General features: G+C 45.6%; 1 protein-coding gene and 1 pseudogene across 8 annotated transcripts in view; one reads left to right on the forward strand and one right to left on the reverse strand.

The window, feature by feature from the left end:
- The window catches only part of HACE1 (HECT domain and ankyrin repeat containing E3 ubiquitin protein ligase 1), a 422,483-nt gene that overhangs the window by 300,900 nt on the left and 100,511 nt on the right, over positions 1–21,072 (forward strand). For all 8 annotated transcript variants that reach the window (XM_085859091.1, XM_085859090.1, XM_085859092.1 and 5 more), the window contains one exon: positions 112–268. In XM_085859091.1, coding sequence (XP_085715217.1) covers positions 112–268 — 157 coding nt within the window. The remainder of the gene's footprint in view (positions 1–111; positions 269–21,072) is intronic.
- LOC147010611 (uncharacterized) lies at positions 10,949–12,864 on the reverse strand (annotated as a pseudogene).

Raw genomic sequence — 21,072 nt, forward strand, 5'->3', positions numbered from 1 at the left:
TGGATCACTGGTTCAGATAATTGAAAAGATCAGGTGAGAGTCGGCAGGATGGGGTCAGGAAAAGTCGAGTAGTGCTTTATAATCCACTTAATTTTTTTTCTGTTGCGCCAGGATGACTCCACCCCGCTTCATAGAATTCGTCTGCAAACATGACAAAGTGCTGAAGTGCTTCGTGACACGGAAGCCCAAGATAATTTTCACCAATTTCCATTTCCTGCTTGAGTGTCCGGAGCTGATGTCTCGCCTTATGCACCTCATCAAGGCCCAGGTGAGAATGTGGAACTGAGATGAACCTGAAGCTTTGGCGATCTGGAAGCAGTTTGAGGATTTTATTGGCAGGATCACACAAAGGCCAAGGAATATTACAGGCAACAGTCTCTCAAGGCCTAGGAATACTGGTAACAGCCTGTCAAGGTCAAGGGACATTGGCAACAGCTTTTCAGGGTCAAGGAATACTGGTATGAGCCTGTTTAGGCCTACACAGATTGGCGGAAGCCTGAGATCGAGTAACAGCAGTGAGAGACGGCATCAGAATGACCAAGGATTTCATATTGCCAAAAGCCTAAAGTCTAGGAATGCTAGCATGAGCCTGAGGCCTATAAAAATCTGCCCATAGCCCAAAGCTGATGTAAACTGGCAGGAAAGAGATTTCGCCTGAGATGAATACATTGCCAAGAGGCAGTACTTTGGGCCAGAAAGATCCTGTCAATACATAAAATGTGATATTCGTTATATAAAGATGTACATGGAAATGAAATTGTAAGTTAAGTACTGAATTGCATGGATAGATGAAATCAATATGATGTACATTTCATATAATTATTCTGGGGGCAAATGACATCTTACTGTTTATAAATTTCCTTGCATTATGTTTGAAATTTTTTTATCAGCTTTTTCCCAATTTGTTTCATTATGCAATAATATTGTTGCGACTTGGGGTTCGAGGGTCGCCACGAAGGAAGACGCTTGCGTCCCTCTCGAAAGACCGGTCCTGAGGCTGCCAGGCACAGAAAACTCCGCGCATTGGCAGGTTGTTAGGCAACCACGAACGCCGATTGGCACGGCCATTCCGGGTAGGGCCACACTACTTGGCGTGATACCTTACCTGTGGACAGCTGAGTCAATTAGGGGCACGTGCCCTCGATGCGTCCTTGCGTTAAACTTACCGTCGCAGATGCAGCTGAGCTAATTGCCGAGTATGCACCAGCAAATAAAACAGATTGTTGGGGTACAACTTCCCAGCTTAGCTAATGTGCAGACCATGCTGGACCAAATGAAGGAAAAGCCGATACAGGCTGGGCACATTTATAACAAGCAATTTATTACAAGCGAGGGTGAGGAAAGTTATGTGGCACAATAAAGGGTTTATTCACAAAATGTACAGCAGGGAAAGTAAAGGAATTGGGGGCTGCGGCAAAAAAACATGCAATTATGTACAAAAAGAAAAACACAGAGCAGAATTAACCTGATATAAAGAGCTTCTACAAACTTATATTATGCTCACAAATAGGTACCATCACACACAAACGCACGCACGCACGCACACACATACCTGAGGAAGCTCGAGAGTTCAGAAAGAGGAGAAGCAGTTGAGGTGTAAGTGACCTCATTGTACTCGGCACGGTCGATGGACCTACACAACCCAATCCCTTCGAAGGAGGGAGGAGGGAAGAAAACTGGGGAGTCTACGGTGATGAACCGGCAATGACCTTGCAACGCTGCTCGCCTCGCTCCATTGCCCTGCCTTCTCAGCTCGGATGATGCTCAGCTCGGCAAAGGCTCTGGACGAAGTACAAAAGAGACCGACCGACTCTGACTTGCTCTCTTTTTATGGAGCCCGGAGTGGAGGAGGATACAGAAAGCGGATCAAAAGACCCTGTAGGCATTTGCGAGCTCCTCTATTGGTGCATAGATGTCAGCCTGAGCCGTAGACCCCCCCGACCCCCCAGGCTCCAGAGATGAAAATGGCCTCGTTACTCTTCAGCCTGGCCATGCGACAGAGCTCCATCATTTACGTTGGTCTTGGGTTTTCGGGAGCACTCTTCATCAATGAACGTGCGCTGAACTCCTTTTGAATGTTGTTATTTGGCGGAACACCAGGGCCACCAGGACATCGTTGAATGAGCCCCAGCTCATATTTGCGCTTCAAATTACACGTCAAAATACCCCAGCTCGTAATGTCCTTCATTCCCCCGGCATCCCAGAGACTGTGGTGAGCATCCAGGAGCTAAATGTGGTTGGGGTGGTTTGTAGCGGTTGTTGGGTGGTAGAGGAAGCGCTGTGGAATTTGTGGTGAAGGCGTTTAAGCGTTGGGAGTGGATGAGTTGATTGTGGTTGAGAGTTCGGGCGTAGGTTGTTGTGGGGATTTTTAGAAGGCGTTTGTCGTAATCATGGTGAGCATTGTCGCATTGTGGTGGTGAGGATCCGAGCTGAGGCATCAGTTGGTTTATGGTGTGCCGTTTGAACAAGGAAATGGCACGCTTATGCAAATGAGCTGGGTGTTGTTCCTGCTTGATGCTCTGCGGTTAGCGTTACTGGCCTGACGTGCGTGCGTGCATGGTGGGGTTTGTGTGTGAAATAAAGGCATTGAAGACCTACCTAAAAGCCCTACACAATGCATCTTGTCCCATTTACCCACTAGACAAGTCGAAAGGGAAAACTAAACAAATACGAATGAAATAACTGTCTTGGGATCGCTATATGTTGGGTGCTATTGCCCCGGGGGGAGTGCCGGCTTCACAGAACCGCAACAATATGCATTATTAATGCATTCCAGGTTATTTCGAGTTCAGATGCTCAACAATACCACCATACACCATTTTGAGTTATGTAATAACCTGGTGAGAAAGAAATACAAACATTTGCAAATTTTGAACAAAATGAGCACCACTTGCTCGCTTGTTATCCAATCATGCCTCCTGGCATGTGGAGCTTCTGATGAACTTTCGCAACTTGCATCGGTCTTGGGCCCACGTTCCTGTTTTATTCCAGGTGGACCTCCATTCCATCCATTTCCTCGGTGACAAACCTAGCACTAGGTAAAAAAAAAACAATATTGTTGATCACTTCACCTACTGCATTTATATCTTCTTCCAACCAATCCATTTAATTACTTTAAATTTTAAGAATGGTACGTTCTGCTTCCTTGCTTGATGGTCAGCATTTATAGGATAGGGAATGGAAAACCCCCATAGGTTGGCGTCCATGGGGAAGAAGAAATTTTTTCATTATTGCCCAACTGAGTGCGAAGGGAAAAGCAATGTCATAAAAGATGATGTCACTGGTACCCAGAGTGCTCCAGGAAGTGATGTCACTTCTAATCTCATCAGCCGTTGTTGTGGGAAAGTAAAGTCTCGTCAGTCCTCCATTGAAGGTGAACGGAGATTATGTTTTCATCACAGTCAGTCTGTCTGTGAACAGGATATCTCAAGAAGTTATGGACGGCTTCGGACGAAACTTGGTGGAAAGTTTGGGTATGTGACAAGGACAAATTTATTTGATTTTGGTGCATTGTGGGCAGGTTGTGACAAAACTTGGTGGATGAGTTGGATAGGTGACAAGACCAAGCTGATTAGAGTTTGGTTCAGGTCTGGATCCAGATCCGGCCGATCAGGGGGATACAAAACCGAAACTGTTTAGCCTGGCAGAGGTATGCGCTCTACCGAGTGCCGTTATAGTTTTGTCTCATGTATCTGTCTGCATGCATGCGTGATTTGTGTCGCAGCTCCTCCACGAGCCGTTAGAGCTTGTTTAAAAAAAAAAAAATACATTCCGCGTGAGCAACCATTTATGTTTTTTCATTCTTTGTGTCTGTACAAGTAAATACAATGGTCACCAGGCCCATTCTCCCTGTGTTGCATTCTTATCCAGGCATTCCTGTGTTGTGCAAGTCATTTATCCTCAAAGTAAGTATTGGAGGCAGGCTGACTGTATGCAAATGAGAAACTAAATCTCCAAAACCATGAAACCCAGCAGCCTGAAACTTTGCATGCATACTAAGGGAGCTCCAAGGAAGTTCCATGAGTGAAAATTGGGTGTTTGGGTTCATTAAAACACCCCTTTTAAAGGTAATTAATGGCATTTTAAAAATTATATCCTTTATCAGAAACATCCACGGCCACCTCGCTCTTCATGGGGTCTTTAGGCGCATCCTGGGTTACCTCGCCGGGGTATTAATTCACCATTTTTTTTTGGCCTGCTCAACAATGCCTTTATTTGGAACATCCCAATGAGGCTCCCAAGCCTTTTATGGTTGCTCTGTGCAGCTTCTTCGGCTTGAAGAGCATGGGATGAGTCGATTTATTTATATAATCCTAGCCACCTGGGTTTGATTGATTAGGTGAGAGCTGATTGTTTATTCCCTCCATTCACAGGTGAGAGTTGTGGGTGGGTCTTCATTTAAATGTATATATATATATATATATATATATATATATATATATATATATATATATATATATATATATACATACACACATACACACATACACATACACACGTAATATTAAAATGCAACATCCAGAGTAGTTGTCGTCTGTGAAAGACACATGACCACTCATTCCGAAATGCAGTGTCAGTTGCTATAGTGTTAACTGCAGAAGAAAGAATCATTACAACAAAGTGGAGCATTGTACTTCAGCCACAAGACCAAAGTGCATGGTCAATCAAAGCCTGGCAAACAAATAACATTCACCTTGGTTTTAAGGCCAAAGCTCTAATGATCATACAATAAACATGCATCCTCGCCCTCAGGACCAAAATGAATCATTATACAAGAAACGTCTTCTGTTTAGGGACCCACGGGCTATCAACAGCCTCAAGTGGAGTCTCCATAGCAGTTGAGCTGGAAATCCATGCCATGTGGGATCTGATGCAAATGGCACCCCTTAACTGCTGTAGATCCGTGAGCCCTGCATTTATCAATAGGTAGGTAGTTATGTGTCTTTCACAGATTGCAACTAAACTGGATGGTGCAATTTAACTGCAATATCTTCCTTCCTCGGTACAGGTCAGAAACTGTTTACTGTGTAATGAATTACTGGACAGGTAGATGCACGGCAGGCATCCCGTGTTGCTCAGGGCTTTTGCAGGAAGTGCTGGTGTGGCACATTAATTAATGGCTCCATGACAATTAGTGTGTATGCATATCTTCTTCTTCTTCTTTCGGCTGCTCCCGTTAGGGGTCGCCACAGCGGATCATCCGTTATGATGCGCATAATGATTTGGCACAGGTTTTACGCCGGATGCCCTTCCTGACGCAACCCTGGTCGCCTCTTACGACACAGGGATAATGATTGGGTTTCGCCATGATTCCGGGCTGCCCTACACCCTCTCATAGCACGGCCCAGCGCAGAGCAGAACACCCGTCCTCAAGCGATCCTCCAACCCAAGCCTCCGAGTAGCCGGATTACAGGCGCACGCCACTACGCCCGGTTGTGTGTATGCATATATACTAACGAAAAAAAGTTCCTGTGAAAAATGACACAAAATGATACTGACATGTATGTACCCCAGCAATATAATGGTCAGCCAACATGTGCCTTGATATGTTCCCCGGTTTACCCGTGAATATCTGGAGCTTGCATGTGTATACTGTGCACTGTACGTCCAAATTGCCATGCACGTGTACCGTCCGAGTCATGTGGCAGTGCTACACGTTTTACTGAGCAATTTGCAACGCAGCACAATTCGGTGAACCATCCCAGCTGTGAGAAAACATTTTTATTGACGTCTAATTGTTGTAAACATATTGGCACGCCTTTCCGAAAATTAATGTCTACGTGCTGTTGGCATGCTTGAGACAGGGATGCCACGAAACGTTGTGACTCGGCATTTTTGGTGTTCAACGGAACACCACCCATTCATTCTGGAGACCTTATCAACAAACTGGTAACATTAGAAACCCACGTTCTGGGCGACCACATGTGACATCACATCGGCATGGTAAGCATATCCGGTTGGTGCACATAAGGAATCGGTTCCAGACAGCAAGTTTGACGGATCGCAGCATTTCTGCCTTGTGACCATTCAGTGCCAGAACTGTCAGGAATCGGTTACGCAAGCATAACATCTGACCACGACAACCAGCAGTGCGTCCAATTTTGTTGCCACATCATCGACATGCTCACCAAGCTTGGTGTAGACAGCGTCTAAGGTTCAGGAGACAAGATTGGGCTGCTATCCTCTTTACAGATGAGTCGAGGTTCCATCTTGACAGTCGTGATGGCCATTGTTGCATTTATCGATGGGAAGGGGAACGTTACGCTGATGCATGTGTTGGACAGTTGTGCAACTTTCGTCGTTTGGCAGTGGAAGCGTGATGAATGGGGAGGCATCATCGCACATTACAGAACCCAGCTGGACGTCATTAATGGCAATTTGACAGGTGTTCGGTACGTGATATAGTTCACCTCACATGTTCCCACTCCTGCACTTTCACAGGATAATGCGCCCCCTCACGTCTCATGAGTGGTCACTGACTTCATCGCACAACAGAATCGTCCCATACTTCCCCGGCCAGCTGTTTCACCTGATCTTTCTCCCATAGAACATGTATGGGATGAAATGAAATGACGATTGCGCCGTCTTCAAAACCAGACGGCGACATTGGCCCAACTGCAGCAGGCCTTGGTACAGATCTGGAATAACATCCCTCAAGCTTTCTTAAACCATCTTGTGTCCTCATTGAGGCGCCATTGCCAAGCATGCGACAATGTAAATGGTGGTAATACCAGATAATGATCTGCTAACTGACTTTTGACTGCACCCTTCCTCGAGCCTGTGGACAAGTGTTTGTGGTGTTGTGCAGAGACTGGATGCTAACGGGTGTAATGAGGGAGAAGGAGTTCGTGGTGAGAGGTCAGGAGGTGTGCAGTGCAAAGCTTGTACATTCCATTACGAGGTTGAATAAAACCGTTGGAGGACATTGAATTCCTCATTCTTGGAGTATTTTACGACACAACAAAGTGGCGACAAGGATGGGATTGAACTTGAATCCACCGACACCCTTTCTACAAAACCCGGGTGAGCCTTCAATGCCTTTTACGGCCTGGGCATCAGTCTTTCACACATGTTTTGACATTCTCATGTCGATTTCATAGTTATCAAACACTAAATATTGATATGACCAAACAACATGATGTGTTTGTTTTCACTTCTCATTTCACATATTTAGGTGTAAATGATGCACAATAACTCTTTTTTCGGCTTGTATGTATATGTATATATATATATATATATATATATATATATATATATATATATATATATATATATATATATATATATATATATATATATTGTCGCGATCCTGCCTGTTTAATATCTTCCAGCATGGAATACTGACGTTAATGTCTGAGCTTCAAGCAGTCCACGTGTGGACAAAAAGAACAACCCAACACTTTCTACTGTGTTTCAGATCGACCTCTCGGGGTAGGCACGATCTTTTATTGGCTCGGTCTCCAAAAGGCTGGTAACAAAATTGAATACACAGCACAAAATCTGCCAGAAATCTTGGCAACAATAAAGTTCCAAAAAACAAACCGCACAACTCACAGCTCCGCTCACGATATCCGGGAATAACGATCACACTCTTCCGGATTTAACTCAATCCTTTAGACCTTGGTTTTTCAAACCCAGGGGCGCGACCCCAAGTGGGGTCGCCGAGCAAATTTTATGGGGTCGCGGGCGTCCGCTTCCAGCGAAAAATAATTGTCTATTTTCAATCGGTGTTCGCTTTTACGGGATGTAATATAAACGGTTCGTTCAAAGTATGGGAACTGGCGCAACATGACGCCTGGAATGGGATCCAGCCGATGCGTGGGCTCGCTGAAGGGCGGTTCATTTTGGCGGGAAATTAGTGCTTTGATCCACGGCCTCTCAGACTCAGACTCTATCATTAACGTCTATTCCCGTCTCCATGTACGACTCGAGACCTTATTTGTGATGGCAGCACCGGCCACCAGCAAATCTCGAGAACATTCTTACCAGGATAAATTTCTGGACCTTGGATTTTACTACGTGGTGGATAAAAGTGGGGCACAGAGGCCTCAGTGTGTGATTTGTTTCGAAGTGCTTTCTACGGAGTCTATGAAACAAAATAAGTTGCAGAGGCATTTGACTACAAAACATGCGCCTTATCAGGATAAGGAGAGAGCGTTCTTTGAGAGGAAACTTGTTGCACTTAAGAATACGCGTCTTGACAGAGAGGGTACATGCCATCAGACCAATTCTCGGGCATTAGAGGCATCGTATCGAGTGTCGCTCCATGTTGCCAAGACTAAAAAGCCTCACTCCATTGTGGAAGAAATCGTGCTGCCATGTGCAAAGGACATGGTATCTCTGATGATTGGGGAGGAAGCGGCGAATAAACTGGCAGTTATACCCCTCTCTGACAACACCATCCAATGCAGAATTGAAGATATGAGTCTGGACGTAACGGCTCAGGTCGTACAGAAGATCAAGGAATCGCCGTGGCACGCCATACAGTTGGACGAGTCCACTGATATTACATCGTACGCGCAACTCATCGTCTGGGTCCGCTTCATCAAGGTTGATAACTTTGTCGATGAGCCTCTGCTCATCAAACCATTGGAGGCCACCACCAAAGGCGAGGACATTTTTGGGAAAGTTGAGCAGTTTTATTGTGACCATGATCTGGACCTCGGAAAGTTGCTCGGTTCTACAACAGACGGCGCGCCAGCAATGTTAGGAGTGCGTTCTGGATTCAAGGCTAAGTTGCTTGAGGTGGCTCCTCAGACCTCCATGGTACACTGCATGATTCACCGAGAAGCGCTCACCTCTCGTACTTTGCCAGAAACCTTGCAGAGCGTGCTCTCAGAAGTTGTAAAAATGGTGAATCACATCAAATCGAGCGCCCTCAACACGAAGTTATTCAGGCTATTCTGCCAGGAGATGGACGCCGACCATAAGAATTTACTATTCTACACTCAAGTCAGATGGATATCTCGAGGGAACCTTCTTCTGCAAGTTTACGAGCTCAAAGATGAACTGAAGGAGTTCCTACACACACAAGGGAAAACGGAATGGGTAGCGTTGCTTGAGTCGCACTCTTGGCTTTCAGAACTGTGCTATCTCGTTGACATCTTTGAACGTCTCAATGTCCTCAACCGCTCCCTCCAAGGCAAAGACGCCAACCTCATGATTTTTCACGACAAAATGAGCGGATTTCTGGCGACTCTAAAATTACTGGCAGACAAAGCAGCTGTTAAGTGCTTCAGCCTTTTCCCCCATGTGGTGGAGCATCTAACGACCTGCCAGTACGATGATACTGAGCTCGACAGTTTTTCTGGGAATATTGCACGTCACTGTCGGTCACTCATTGAACAGTTCGAGCACTATTTCCCTGAGCTGGATGTGCAGTCCTTTTCTGTGGTTCGGGACCCTTTCACGGCTCCACTGGACTCGATTGCTGATGAAGATGATACAGCACAGGAAGAGCTTGTACAGCTCCAGCAGGATTCAGAAGCGCAGGTTCTTGTGCGGACAAATTCGTTGTCGACATTCTGGTGCAAAATGCAGCCGTCGTACCCGACCCTGTCACGGCGCGCCATTAAGGTTCTCATGCCATATCCTTCATCATACTTTTGTGAGCAGTCGTTCTCCACCATGGTGGTGATTAAAACAAAGTACAGAAATCGCCTAGAAATGGAGCATGATATGATGCTGGCATTGTCATCTACTTCTCCACGAATAGAGAAGTTGGTTTCTGAAAAACAGGCTCATCCTTCTCACTGATATATATAAATGTCATTCGGACTAAACTTCTGAAACATTCAACTGTACTATTTGGATACTGTCGGCTCTTCTCCGTGTACTCGTCTATGAAAACATGACGATGGTGAATAAAGTAAACAGTAAATGTTCTTGTGTCGTATGAAATCTTATCTTATATATTATGAATTGGGTTTTGAATCTTTTGGGTCGCGTGATGTAGAGAGGTTCTGAAATTGGGTCGCCACTAAAAGAAGTTTGAAAACCACTGCTTTAGACGGAGCTATCAACGATCAGCGCGACTGTGCTGTTGAGAGTCCTTTAAAAAAACCACTTGAAAATCACATTCAAACATGCTCGCGATCTTAGAGCCACGTCTGCTCCAAACAATGGCGCCTGCAGCTCTCCCGCGGTCCAACGCCCACGTGCCAACTCGCCCACCAATCCCGGTGGAGTCGCGCCCACTAATCGCCCGGGGAGTCTGAAAAAGGTCACGTGACGTTGTGGGCGGGACACTAAATTTGGTGAGAACATGGTTTTTTTCTCACAGTCCTCCCCACCTCAAGTAAAACCGGTCGGATAGACGGCGTTTTGAAACCAGTTATTGTACTAGTTGCAAATCACAGGGCAATATGATGGCGGTGATCGTTAACATTCTTGTACAATAAACAATGTTCATCCACAACACAATATTAAACACACTACACCACATTAATATCTACCCCCACCTTATTTACCCATCGCCCGCACCACAATTGAGAGACAAAGGGAACCAAACTCAAGTTGGGGAAAACGGACTGAGGAGCAAGGCTCCTTCAGGAGGAACAAAGGGGCCCCAAACCGGTATCCCCTCTCCGCCGGTGGGCTTAACTTAACTTTGGGCTTCTTGTCTACTAGATGGCAACTAAGGAGGTCAGCTCATCTGTTCTCCACTCCTTTCATGTGTTTGACTGTGTGGTCGTATTGTGAGAGGAGAAGCGCCCAACGCAGAATACGCTGGTTGGAGGTTTTGGCTTGGCTGAACCAACCGAGCGGGTGGTGGTCGCTGTAGATGGTAATGGGTCCATAGCCAATATAGACAACGAATACCTGGATTACCGCCATGATAGCGATCCTTGACCTTGGCTAAGGTCTTGGCCGCTCCGACATGACCCGAGGAAATATTGTCACGGGTCAATTGCAGGACTGACTGACGATGCCTCCCCGGTAGGACAACTCAGTTTCGTACCTCCCACGTCTGGGTGGAGGACATGTTCTTGGGGGAATATTTAGGCATCAGCACACCTGCACCATTCACATAGTAGCCTGTTCGTCCAGGCTCGGAGTCGTCTTCCATTTCCCAGAGGGTGACAGGGGTGGGATCGAAGTGCTGATCCTCCACTAGACTGGTTACCGCAGACAATGCGGGAGTGACCTCAGGCACAGAACTGGGGTCGCTAATCGCCTCGGAGGACTGATCCTCCTCACTGGATTTGCCAACCGGCGAACAAGTAGCTGGGGTCCCCGTGTCACAGACGGGAACGGTCCCTGAGGAGCCCGGCTCCTGAGGTTGGCCTGACTGGAGGCTCAGGTGGACTTCACTCGAAGAAACGTCACCGTCGGAGGCTGGAGTCGAGGCGCGAGGCTCCTCGGGCCAGAGTGAAGATATGTCTGACTCCGTCACTCTCTCTCTGCCTGTTTGCTCTGGGATCTGGTGACCACCCCACAGGTCAGAGTCAATAACTCCTCCCTGGCCATTGCATCATTGCCAATCAGCAAGGATACCCCCGGTACCGGGTAGTAGGGTACCACCGCACAGGTCATCGGACCCGTAAAAATGTCACTCCAGACCTCGATGAGAGCAAGGGGATACCAGCCAAGAACCTGTTTAATGCCCCAAAGGATGATATACTCGCCGGTATAATGCATCTGAGAGGCCGGAACAACCCCCGCCCGGAGAACACACAGCGTCGCCCCAGTATCCCAAAGGTATTGGGCCTTAAACTTCACCACCGAATCAGGGCCACCCACTAAGGCTGTCCCTGAATAATCCTGATGCAGAGGATGAATGGTATTAGCCTCGGTGGCAGTGGCCTCTGTCACCGATGCCACTGTCATGCATGAGGGCCCAGTTGATGACCTCCACTGAACTCCCTCCGATGTAACAACCGGGTTGCCTCGATAGGCCGGACCAGCTGGGTTAGAGAAACAGCGGTCTCCACCGTGCCCCACGCGTTTGCAGAAATCGCACCAGGGCCGTGCCCTGGCCTGCAGCTCGTGACCGCCACCAGTGGAGGGCATCGGGGAACCCTTCCCCTCGCTCCAGCTGCCGGCCAGACGGGGGCCAGTCTCGACCGCAGAATCCTCCGTCTTATGACGCGACTGCGTGGCTTGCAACATTTTGCACGCCAAAACATGTTTATCAATAAGCTTGACGCAGTCTGACGACGAAACAGTGACTCGATCGACAAGAAACAACGCTAAGTCCAGCGGAAGCTGTTGATCGATACGGTAACGCACCAGGAGTTCTGCAACCGCTGGAGGTAACTCAACGCTGCTCCCCTCAAACCATCTCTGCAGCTGTTCCAACATGACCCACGAATGTTCCTTATAGGTTTGACTGGACTGACGAGTCCAACTGAAAAAATTACGCCTATAAATACACGGAGACACCGCATAGGCGTTCAAAATCTCGGCCTTCAACTTCCGTTATTCGTTTACATCCTTGGTTGCCATCCTCGCATATACCTCCTTCGCCTTTTCAGATAGATGGCTAACAAGATGGCCAACCCACAAGCTCTCATCAATGCCACCGGAAGTCAACAGCTTCTCTGCCATCTCCAGATACGTTTCTGGCCTCGTGTCTCCCGTCCAGCCCGGCAAACGAACATGAACAATTTCCGGGACTGGTGCAGCAGACACATCTGCCCACTGTCGTTCAGTCAACATTCGCCACTCATGCTCTCTGACACGTTCAGCCTCTGCCGCGTCATGCTCCCTGAGTCGCTCAGCCTCTGCCGCTGCTCTTTCAGCTATCTCTGCGTCATGCTCCCTGAGTCGCTCAGCCTCTGCCCTGTCATTCTCCCACTTATACATATCGAGTTGTTGAACCGGGGTTAGCCCGGACCAGAAGGTCGAACGCATGCATTTAGTCATGATGGGATGCCAGTGACTGGGTCAAGGCTGATTGTGTCGCTCACATCAACACCCACGTGACTATCAACATGATCAGGTTGATCTCTCACTTCTCCAGCCGACATAGTTTGGCTACGAGTTATCATATGACAAGGGCACAAAACACTAAGTCTAAAAGGAGGCTGGGTCGAAATATTTCAGCAATATCTTTCACCACATGGGACGGGGCAATTCACACAGGGAAGGCAAACAATATTGGGGTGATACACGTAATTCGCACACAACGCTGTGTTGGGAAAATACGACACGAAATACCCAATATCACCACCGCACATCAAATTGCCAATGAGAAAATGCAACGTACAAATAACTCACGTTTTTTTTATTTTTTAATATTGTTGGCCGATGACCGGCGTAAACACAAGATAGCGTCCTATGGTGAGAAAATCCCTCCAAGATGGCATCCACTGGTGAGAAGGTTCCTCCAAGATGGCGTCTGCTGGTGAGAAGGTTCCTCCAAGATGGCGTCCGCTGGTGAGAAGGTTCCTCCAAGATGGCGTCTGCCAGTGAGAAGGTTCCTCCAAGATGGCGTCTGCCGGTAAGAAGGTTCCTCCAAGATGGCGTCTGCTGGTGAGAAGGTTCCTCCAAGATGGCGTCCGCTGGTGAGGGAACGATGATCAGATGAAGGAAGATAGTGGCCCACTGTGGAATTTCTGTCTCAGTTCGAATGTCTCTTACTTGAATGAATCCCGGACGAGCCCCCATTTGTCGCGATCCCGACAAAGGGAACAACCCAACACTTTCCACTGTGTATCAGATCGACCTCTAGGGGTAGGCACAATCTTTTATTGGCTCGGTCTCCAAAAGGCTGGTAACAGAATTGAATACACAGCACAAAATCTGCCAGAACTCTTGGCAACAATAAAGTTCCAAAAAACAAACCGCACAACTCACAGCTCTGCTCACGATATCCGGGAATAACGATCACACTCTTCCAGATTTAACTCAATCCTTTAGACGGAGCTATCAACGATCAGCGTGACTGTGCTGTCGAGAGTCTTTTTTAAAAAACCACTTGAAAATCACATTCAAACATGCGATTCGGAGCGCGCGATATATTTTCCACTCGCGATCTTAGAGCCACGTCTGCTCCTAACAATGGTGCCCGCAGCTCTCCCGCAGTCCACCCCCTCACGTGCCGACTTGCTCACCAATCCCGGGGAGCCTGAAAAAGGTCACGTGACGTTGTGGGCGGGACACTAAATTTGGTGATAACATGGTTTTTTCTCACAAGATATATATATATATATATATATATATATATATATATATATATATATATATATATATATATATATATATATATATATATATACATACATACATACATACATACATACATACATACATACATACATATATATATATATATATATATATATATATATATATATATATGTATATACATATATACAAATAAACAGATGTTTGGTACTACAGAGCTTTAATATGGATACAAACAAACACGACATATTAGTGACCAAAGCTTTTCGTGCTGCACTCTTCAGGGTAAAAATCGCAGCAAGTGAAGGAGGAAGTGAAGGCGTGTGCTTTATACACAGGTCTCAATAAGGTAGACACTGATTGGTTCGACCGTAATGACGTCACGGTTAATCTGAACGCCCATTGGTCGGCTCATCATCATCACCTCGAGCTCCCATTGGCTGGAGCAGAATTTGTCGATGATTGACGTTTGCAACCACATCCTGGAGAGAGGGGGGATGGGTTTCCCCTAAGGCCCATTCACCATTTGTTACCATACTTCCCTTGATCTTTCCATGCTGAAAGAGACACAGAGATCGTACAAATTCCTTTTGACGAAATAATATTGGATCGGTGGTGAGGATGAAGGTTGTTTCCAACATACATAAATGAAACGAGCTCCGACCTCGGCTCAATATCCTGAACATATCTGCATTGTACTGGTCTGCACGGATACCATTGGCAACCAGGTGCTGTACAATGGCAGATGAAGCAGCTACAGTGGCCGGTGGTTGTTGGATATTTCTACATGCTCGCACTGGTTGTGTTCTAACCCTCATAATCTTTCTTCGAATCACCAAGGGGATGTGTTGTTTGATCCGATCAGCCAATCTTATTGTTGTGCGGCCCACGTACCGAGCTTCACATCGGCACTTCAGCTCATAAATAACTTTGCTGGTTTGTGAGGTGGGTAGCACATCCTTGTTGACTGACATCAGCAAACGGCAAGTGGTAAAGATTACTCGGGTTTGCACAGCCAGAAACGTGTTGGACACAATATGTTTGATTTGTACTTCAAACCTTCGTGATGATTGCCCTTTCCAGGGCATCCTGATATAGACTGGACATTTGTCCAAACCAATGTTCCGATCCCTTGTCGTGTTTCAAAACTTGTGTGTGTATCTCTTAACTATATGCTCAGGATAACCATTCTCACTGAGTATATTCATGATTTTGTCAATTTCAGCAGGAAGATGACAAGGTGAACAAATCCTCTTTGCTCTGTTAACCAGGATATTGATCAAGGTAATTTTGTTTCTTGTGGAGCTGTAGGAGTCCCACCGAGTATACTGCCCTGTGCAAGTGGGTTTCCGGTAGACGGATGTTGTGAAACCAAGGTTGGATCCAGCAACCAACACGTCCAAAAACGGTAACGTGTTTGACGATTCCAGCTCCGTGGTAAACTTCAGCGCTGGATAGAGAGTGTTGATCCATGTCTGGAAATTGTCACATGCCGTCCGAGACTCAAACAAAGCAAAAATGTCATCAACATACCGATAGTATACGACCCCTTGCCGGCCAGTCAGTTTCTGCATTTCATGATAGCCTACAAAGATATTTGCAAGAGCTGGGCCTAATTAAGAACCCATGACCACACCGTCCGTTTGAACATACATCATGTTGTTAAAACTGAATTCCACCTCCCTTGTTGCTGTGTTCATTAATTCAATGAAGACGTGTTCTGGGATCATCAGTTGTTCCAGATCGGTGTGATACAGCAAACGTGCAGATATCTCAATCGTCTCCGTCAATGATACATCCGTGAACAAGCTTTTAATATCAAAGGATGCCATGATGTTGTCCTCACTTGTCGGTGTTTTAGCTCTCATTGATTCTGCAAATGTGAAGGAATCCTTAACCACAAAATGAGAAAGTGAACCCAATATTGGTTGCAGTTCCTCTCCCAACCACTTGACAATATCCCAACCACTTGGGATATATATATATATATATATATATATATATATATATATATATATATATATATATATATATATATATATATATATATATATATATATATATCTTCTTCTTCTTCATCTTTCGGCTTGCTCCCGTTAGGGGTCGCCACAGCGGACCAACTGTCTCCATTTTGCTCTATCCTCCACATCTTCCATTGACACTCCAACCACCCTCATGTCCGCCCTCACTGCATCCATGAACCTCTTCTTTGGCCTTCCTCTTCTCCTCCTGCCTGGCGGCTCCATCTTCAACATCCTTCTCCCGATATACTCCACTTCCCTCCTGTGCACATGTCCAAACCATCTCAATCTCGCCTCTCTCACTTTGTCTCCAAACCGTCCTACCTGTGCTGTCCCTCTAATACACTCATTTCTTATCCTATCCATCCTCGTCACTCCCAACGAGAATCGCAGCATCTTTAGCTCTGCCACCTCAAGCTCTGCTTCCTGTCTTTTTGTTAGCGCCACCACCTCCAAACCATACAACATAGCTGGTCTCACTACCGTCTTGTATACTTTCCCCTTCACTCTTGCAGCTACCCTTCTGTCACAAATCACTCCTGCAACTCTTCTCCACCCAGTCCATCCTGCCTGCACTCTCTTTTTCACTTCTCTCCCACACTCTCCGTTACTTTGGACAGTTGATCCCAAGTATTTAAACCAATCCACCTTCCCCACCTCAACTCCTTGCAACTGCACCATACCACCACCCTCCCTCTCATTTACGCACATGTACTCCGTCTTACTCCTACTGACTAACATTCCCCTTTTTCTAGTGCGTACCTCCACCTCTCAAGGCTCGATTCAGCCTGCTCTCTACTCTCCCTACAGATCATGATGTCATCCGCGAACATCATGGTCCATGGAGACTCCAGTCTGATCTCGTCCGTCAACCTGTCCATCACCATTGCAAACAGGAAAGGGCTCAGAGTCGATCCTTGATGCAATCCCACCTTCACCATAAACCGGTCCGTCATGCCTACCGCACACCTCACCGCTGTCACACTGTCCTCATACATATCCTGCACGATCCTCACATACTTCTCCACCACTCCCGACTTCCTCATACAATACCACAACTCCTCTCTTGGCACCCTATCATAAGCTTTCTCTAAATCCACAAACACACAATGTAACTCCTTCTGGCCTTCCCTATACTTCTCCATCAACATTCTCAAAGCAAACATCGCATCAGTGGTGCTCTTTCCTGGCATAAACCCATATTGCTGCTCACAGATCGTCACCTCTCCTCTCAACCGAGCTTCCACTACTCTTTCCCACAACTTCATGGTGTGGCTTAATAACTTTATCCCTCTGTAATTTCCACAGCTCTGCACATCACCCTTATTCTTGAAAATCGGAATCAGTACACTTAATCTCCACTCCTCCGGCATCCTCTCACTTTCCAAGACTTTATTAAACAATCTGGTTAACAACCCCACTGCCATCTCTCCTAAGCACTTCCATGCCTCCACTGGTATACCATCTGGGCCAACCGCCTTTCCACTTTTCATCTTCTTCATAGCAGTCCTCACTTCATCCTTACTGATCCACCCCACTTCCAGATTCACTATCTCCACCTCTTCCAACCTTCTCTCTCTCTCATTTTCTTCATTCATCAGCTCCTCAAAGTACTCCATCCACCTTCTCAACACACTCTCCTCGCTCGTCAGCACATTGCCATTTGCGTCCTTTATCACCCTAACCTGCAGCACATCCTTCCCAGCTCGGTCCCTCTGTCTTGCCAATCGGTATAAATCCTTTTCCCCTTCTTTTGTATCCAACTTCTCATACAGCTCGTCGTATGCCTTTTCCTTGGCCTTTTCCTTGGCCGATATATATATATATATATATATATATATATATATATATATATATATATATATATATATATATATATATATATATATATATATATATATATATATATATATATATATCGGTATTATTATTTACTTCTTTCTGCATTGTCGATCTCTCAGAGAAGTTTGTGCATGCATTATTTAAATGGGAAAAATGTTGAAGAAACAAGAGATTAATTAGGTTTCAACCCTTAGTTGCTACAACATAATCCAGGTTTTCACAGCAGTATTTATATGTAATGTCTACTAATAATTTGGGAAGATTGCATTAATTTTAGATTCAAATTTCACCTGATCATCACTGTTTAGCAAGGAACCACTCCAGTGGAAAACTTAACCCTCTGCTGTGCATCGGCGATATCAAGACATTTGTCAGCACGAGTTGCGAACTCGAGGTCTGTCTGGCTTCTTGGTGGCTATCTTCAACTGATCGCTTTGGCCTCCTCAGACAGTCCTGCAGATGGATTGGAAACCAATTAGACTGCAGTTTAAACCAGCAGCAAATAAGCCAATATTTCCACTTAACCCACGATGACACTTCTGCTGTTGGGATAGCATCTGAAATGTCATACTATACTTTCTTTGTGATGTCATCATGCTCTTCACACGCAGACAAAAGTCAGCTCGCTCACTCATTCTGTCTTCTGCAAACCAGCCCAATAAGGCAACGGATCGGAGTGGCATGCAGAAGAACATGGAGGAATTAATTGAATCCGGGTCCAGTGAACATGACAATGTGTCATTTCTAATGTTCTCTTTGCCTACAGCCAGCAGCCCTGTCAGCCGGTTTCTATCACTCCAGATGCAGGCAACTGGGTCCAACTTCACCTTGGTGTTTGAATTTATGGAATTGTGGGAGGCAAGGGAGGGTGCAGTGCCTTGGGTGAGAGTGATGAGTTTTGAATCTGGAAGGAGGGAGAAAAAAAATCAAGTAAATGCATAGATTTCCCATCCGTGGCTAAATTATACGGTACATAAATCATCTTATTGTGGCCAAAGATATGAGAGTCGGTCAAAGGAATGCAGACTTATGAAAGTGATGGGTTGTATCCAGACTGATTGAATCCAGAACGCTGAGCTCCAAGAGGGTTTATATTTGCACTTTCCCTTCCTTTTATTCGCCTCAAAAAGGGGGACTCACCTGCTTATGATCACACACGGCTTGATGTGCATTGTTAGATTTTCTTTTTTTTTGCAGTCCTTTGTAATCACAATGTGTTGTCCTCTCTGCTCTGCATTTGGCTGATATGTGGCAAGCTGCTACTTCAATCCCACAGGCCGATGCCACCATATGCCTTCCATATTTTTCTGCTCTCTAAGGCCTGATGACAGATTTTGAGCCAGAACCATCAGCCGGAAAACCGAAACCGAGGGCAGTAAATCAACTCTCCCAGTTTTCCCATCGTATTTCGGATTTATTTTCAGAACGGATTCTCAGTTCAAGTAACATACTTAACTGGAAACAAATTTTGTGTCGTTCCTGATTATTAATATCAGGAAATGTTATTTATATCTACAGTTCGTTTTGAACATTCAAATACACTGCTCAAAGCAATGAGGACAATTTATTTTGATACAGAAAATAAATACAGTACGGAAAACGCATCTCAGGGGAATGTGATGCGTGGAAGAATAAAATGAAATTTTAATTCAGAAGTTTTACGCCTGATAGTTTAGTTATTTGATCAGAACTTATTTTCTCCAAATGAGTCAAACTGACAGTTGTTTTGTATTGAGTGATATACATCCACAATCTTGCAACCCTAATTTATTTTTTTTGAATGCAAAACATTGTTTTATAGTCATGATCATGCTTTGGCTCTTCATTGTGATTTGCTTTTACTGTCTGGGATTGGGCAATGTTGAGTGTGCTTTTCTGTTGTGTCAGAAGTGGACAAAAAACGATGGAAACACCAATATGAGGTCACTTAATAGGGCCTCGGGCTACCACGTGTGGCCTGTATCTGTCGTGGCATAGAGTCCACCAGCGTCTGGAATTCTGCAGGAGGGATGCAGCACCATTCTTCCATGAGAAAGCCAATCAACTCACACCTGTTTGATGGAGGTGGAAAACGCTGTTTCAGGAGTCGTTCCAAAATATCCCATAAATGCTCAATTGGGTTCAGATCTGGTGACTGAGAAGGCCATGACATCACATCATCTTGCAGCCATGCTAGCCATAATTATACATGACCAGCACTTTTATACATGAGCCTAAGCATGCTGGTATGTTATTACCTCTGCCACCGAAAGTGAAGGAGTTTAAGTTTTCACCCCTTTCTGTCAGTTTGTTTGTTTGTTTGTTTGTTTGTGGGCATGATATCTCAAAAAGTTGTGGACGGATCTGGATGAAATTTTGTGAACAAATGTGGACATTTTGTGTGACCCCAACAAATTGATTCAATTTTGGTGAAGATCCGGATCCGGATTCGGATAATTTTTTTTTTAATGATTCTTCACCATTGAGAGATAGGGCTCAAAAAGGATATATTGCACGATATCTCAAAAATGTATTGGGCCAGATATGTTCTCGTGGCTCAGGCATTACAGGGCGGAGGTATGCACTCCACCGAGTGCCCTTCTAGTTTGCTCGTTTAACACATGCGTCGCACCTGTGTGGAAGCTGTTACTTGGCGTCCATCATTTACTCAGGTGTTTCCATTTTTTGTCCACCTCCTGTACATTGACTTTGACTCTCACTTGCATGTTGAGGCCAAAATTACAAGTTGAGGATGACAAGAATATATGACCCAGAGTTCAAACAACAAAGTGGTGTGGACAAATGGCTATTTCCACCACCTCGGAAATTTCATAACCAGCCGTTGTTCAAATCAAATCTTCTTCTTCTTCTTTCGGCTGCTCCCTTTCGGGGTCGCCACAGCAGATCATCCGTATGATCCGCATAGTGATTTGGCACATGTTTTACGCCGGATGCCCTTCCTGACGCAACCCTGGTCGCCTCTTACGACACAGGGATATGGTACACCTATTTTAACCGGGGTATACACCGGCCCAGTATACTGGTACTCATTTCGCCGACCTCGGAAGGATGACAGGCTGAGTCAACCCCCTGGTGTATT

Source organism: Eptatretus burgeri, chromosome 16, assembly GCF_056783735.1.
Source record: "Eptatretus burgeri isolate ZD-2024b chromosome 16, Ebu_testis_v1, whole genome shotgun sequence".
NCBI classification, from domain to species: domain Eukaryota; kingdom Metazoa; phylum Chordata; class Myxini; order Myxiniformes; family Myxinidae; genus Eptatretus; species Eptatretus burgeri.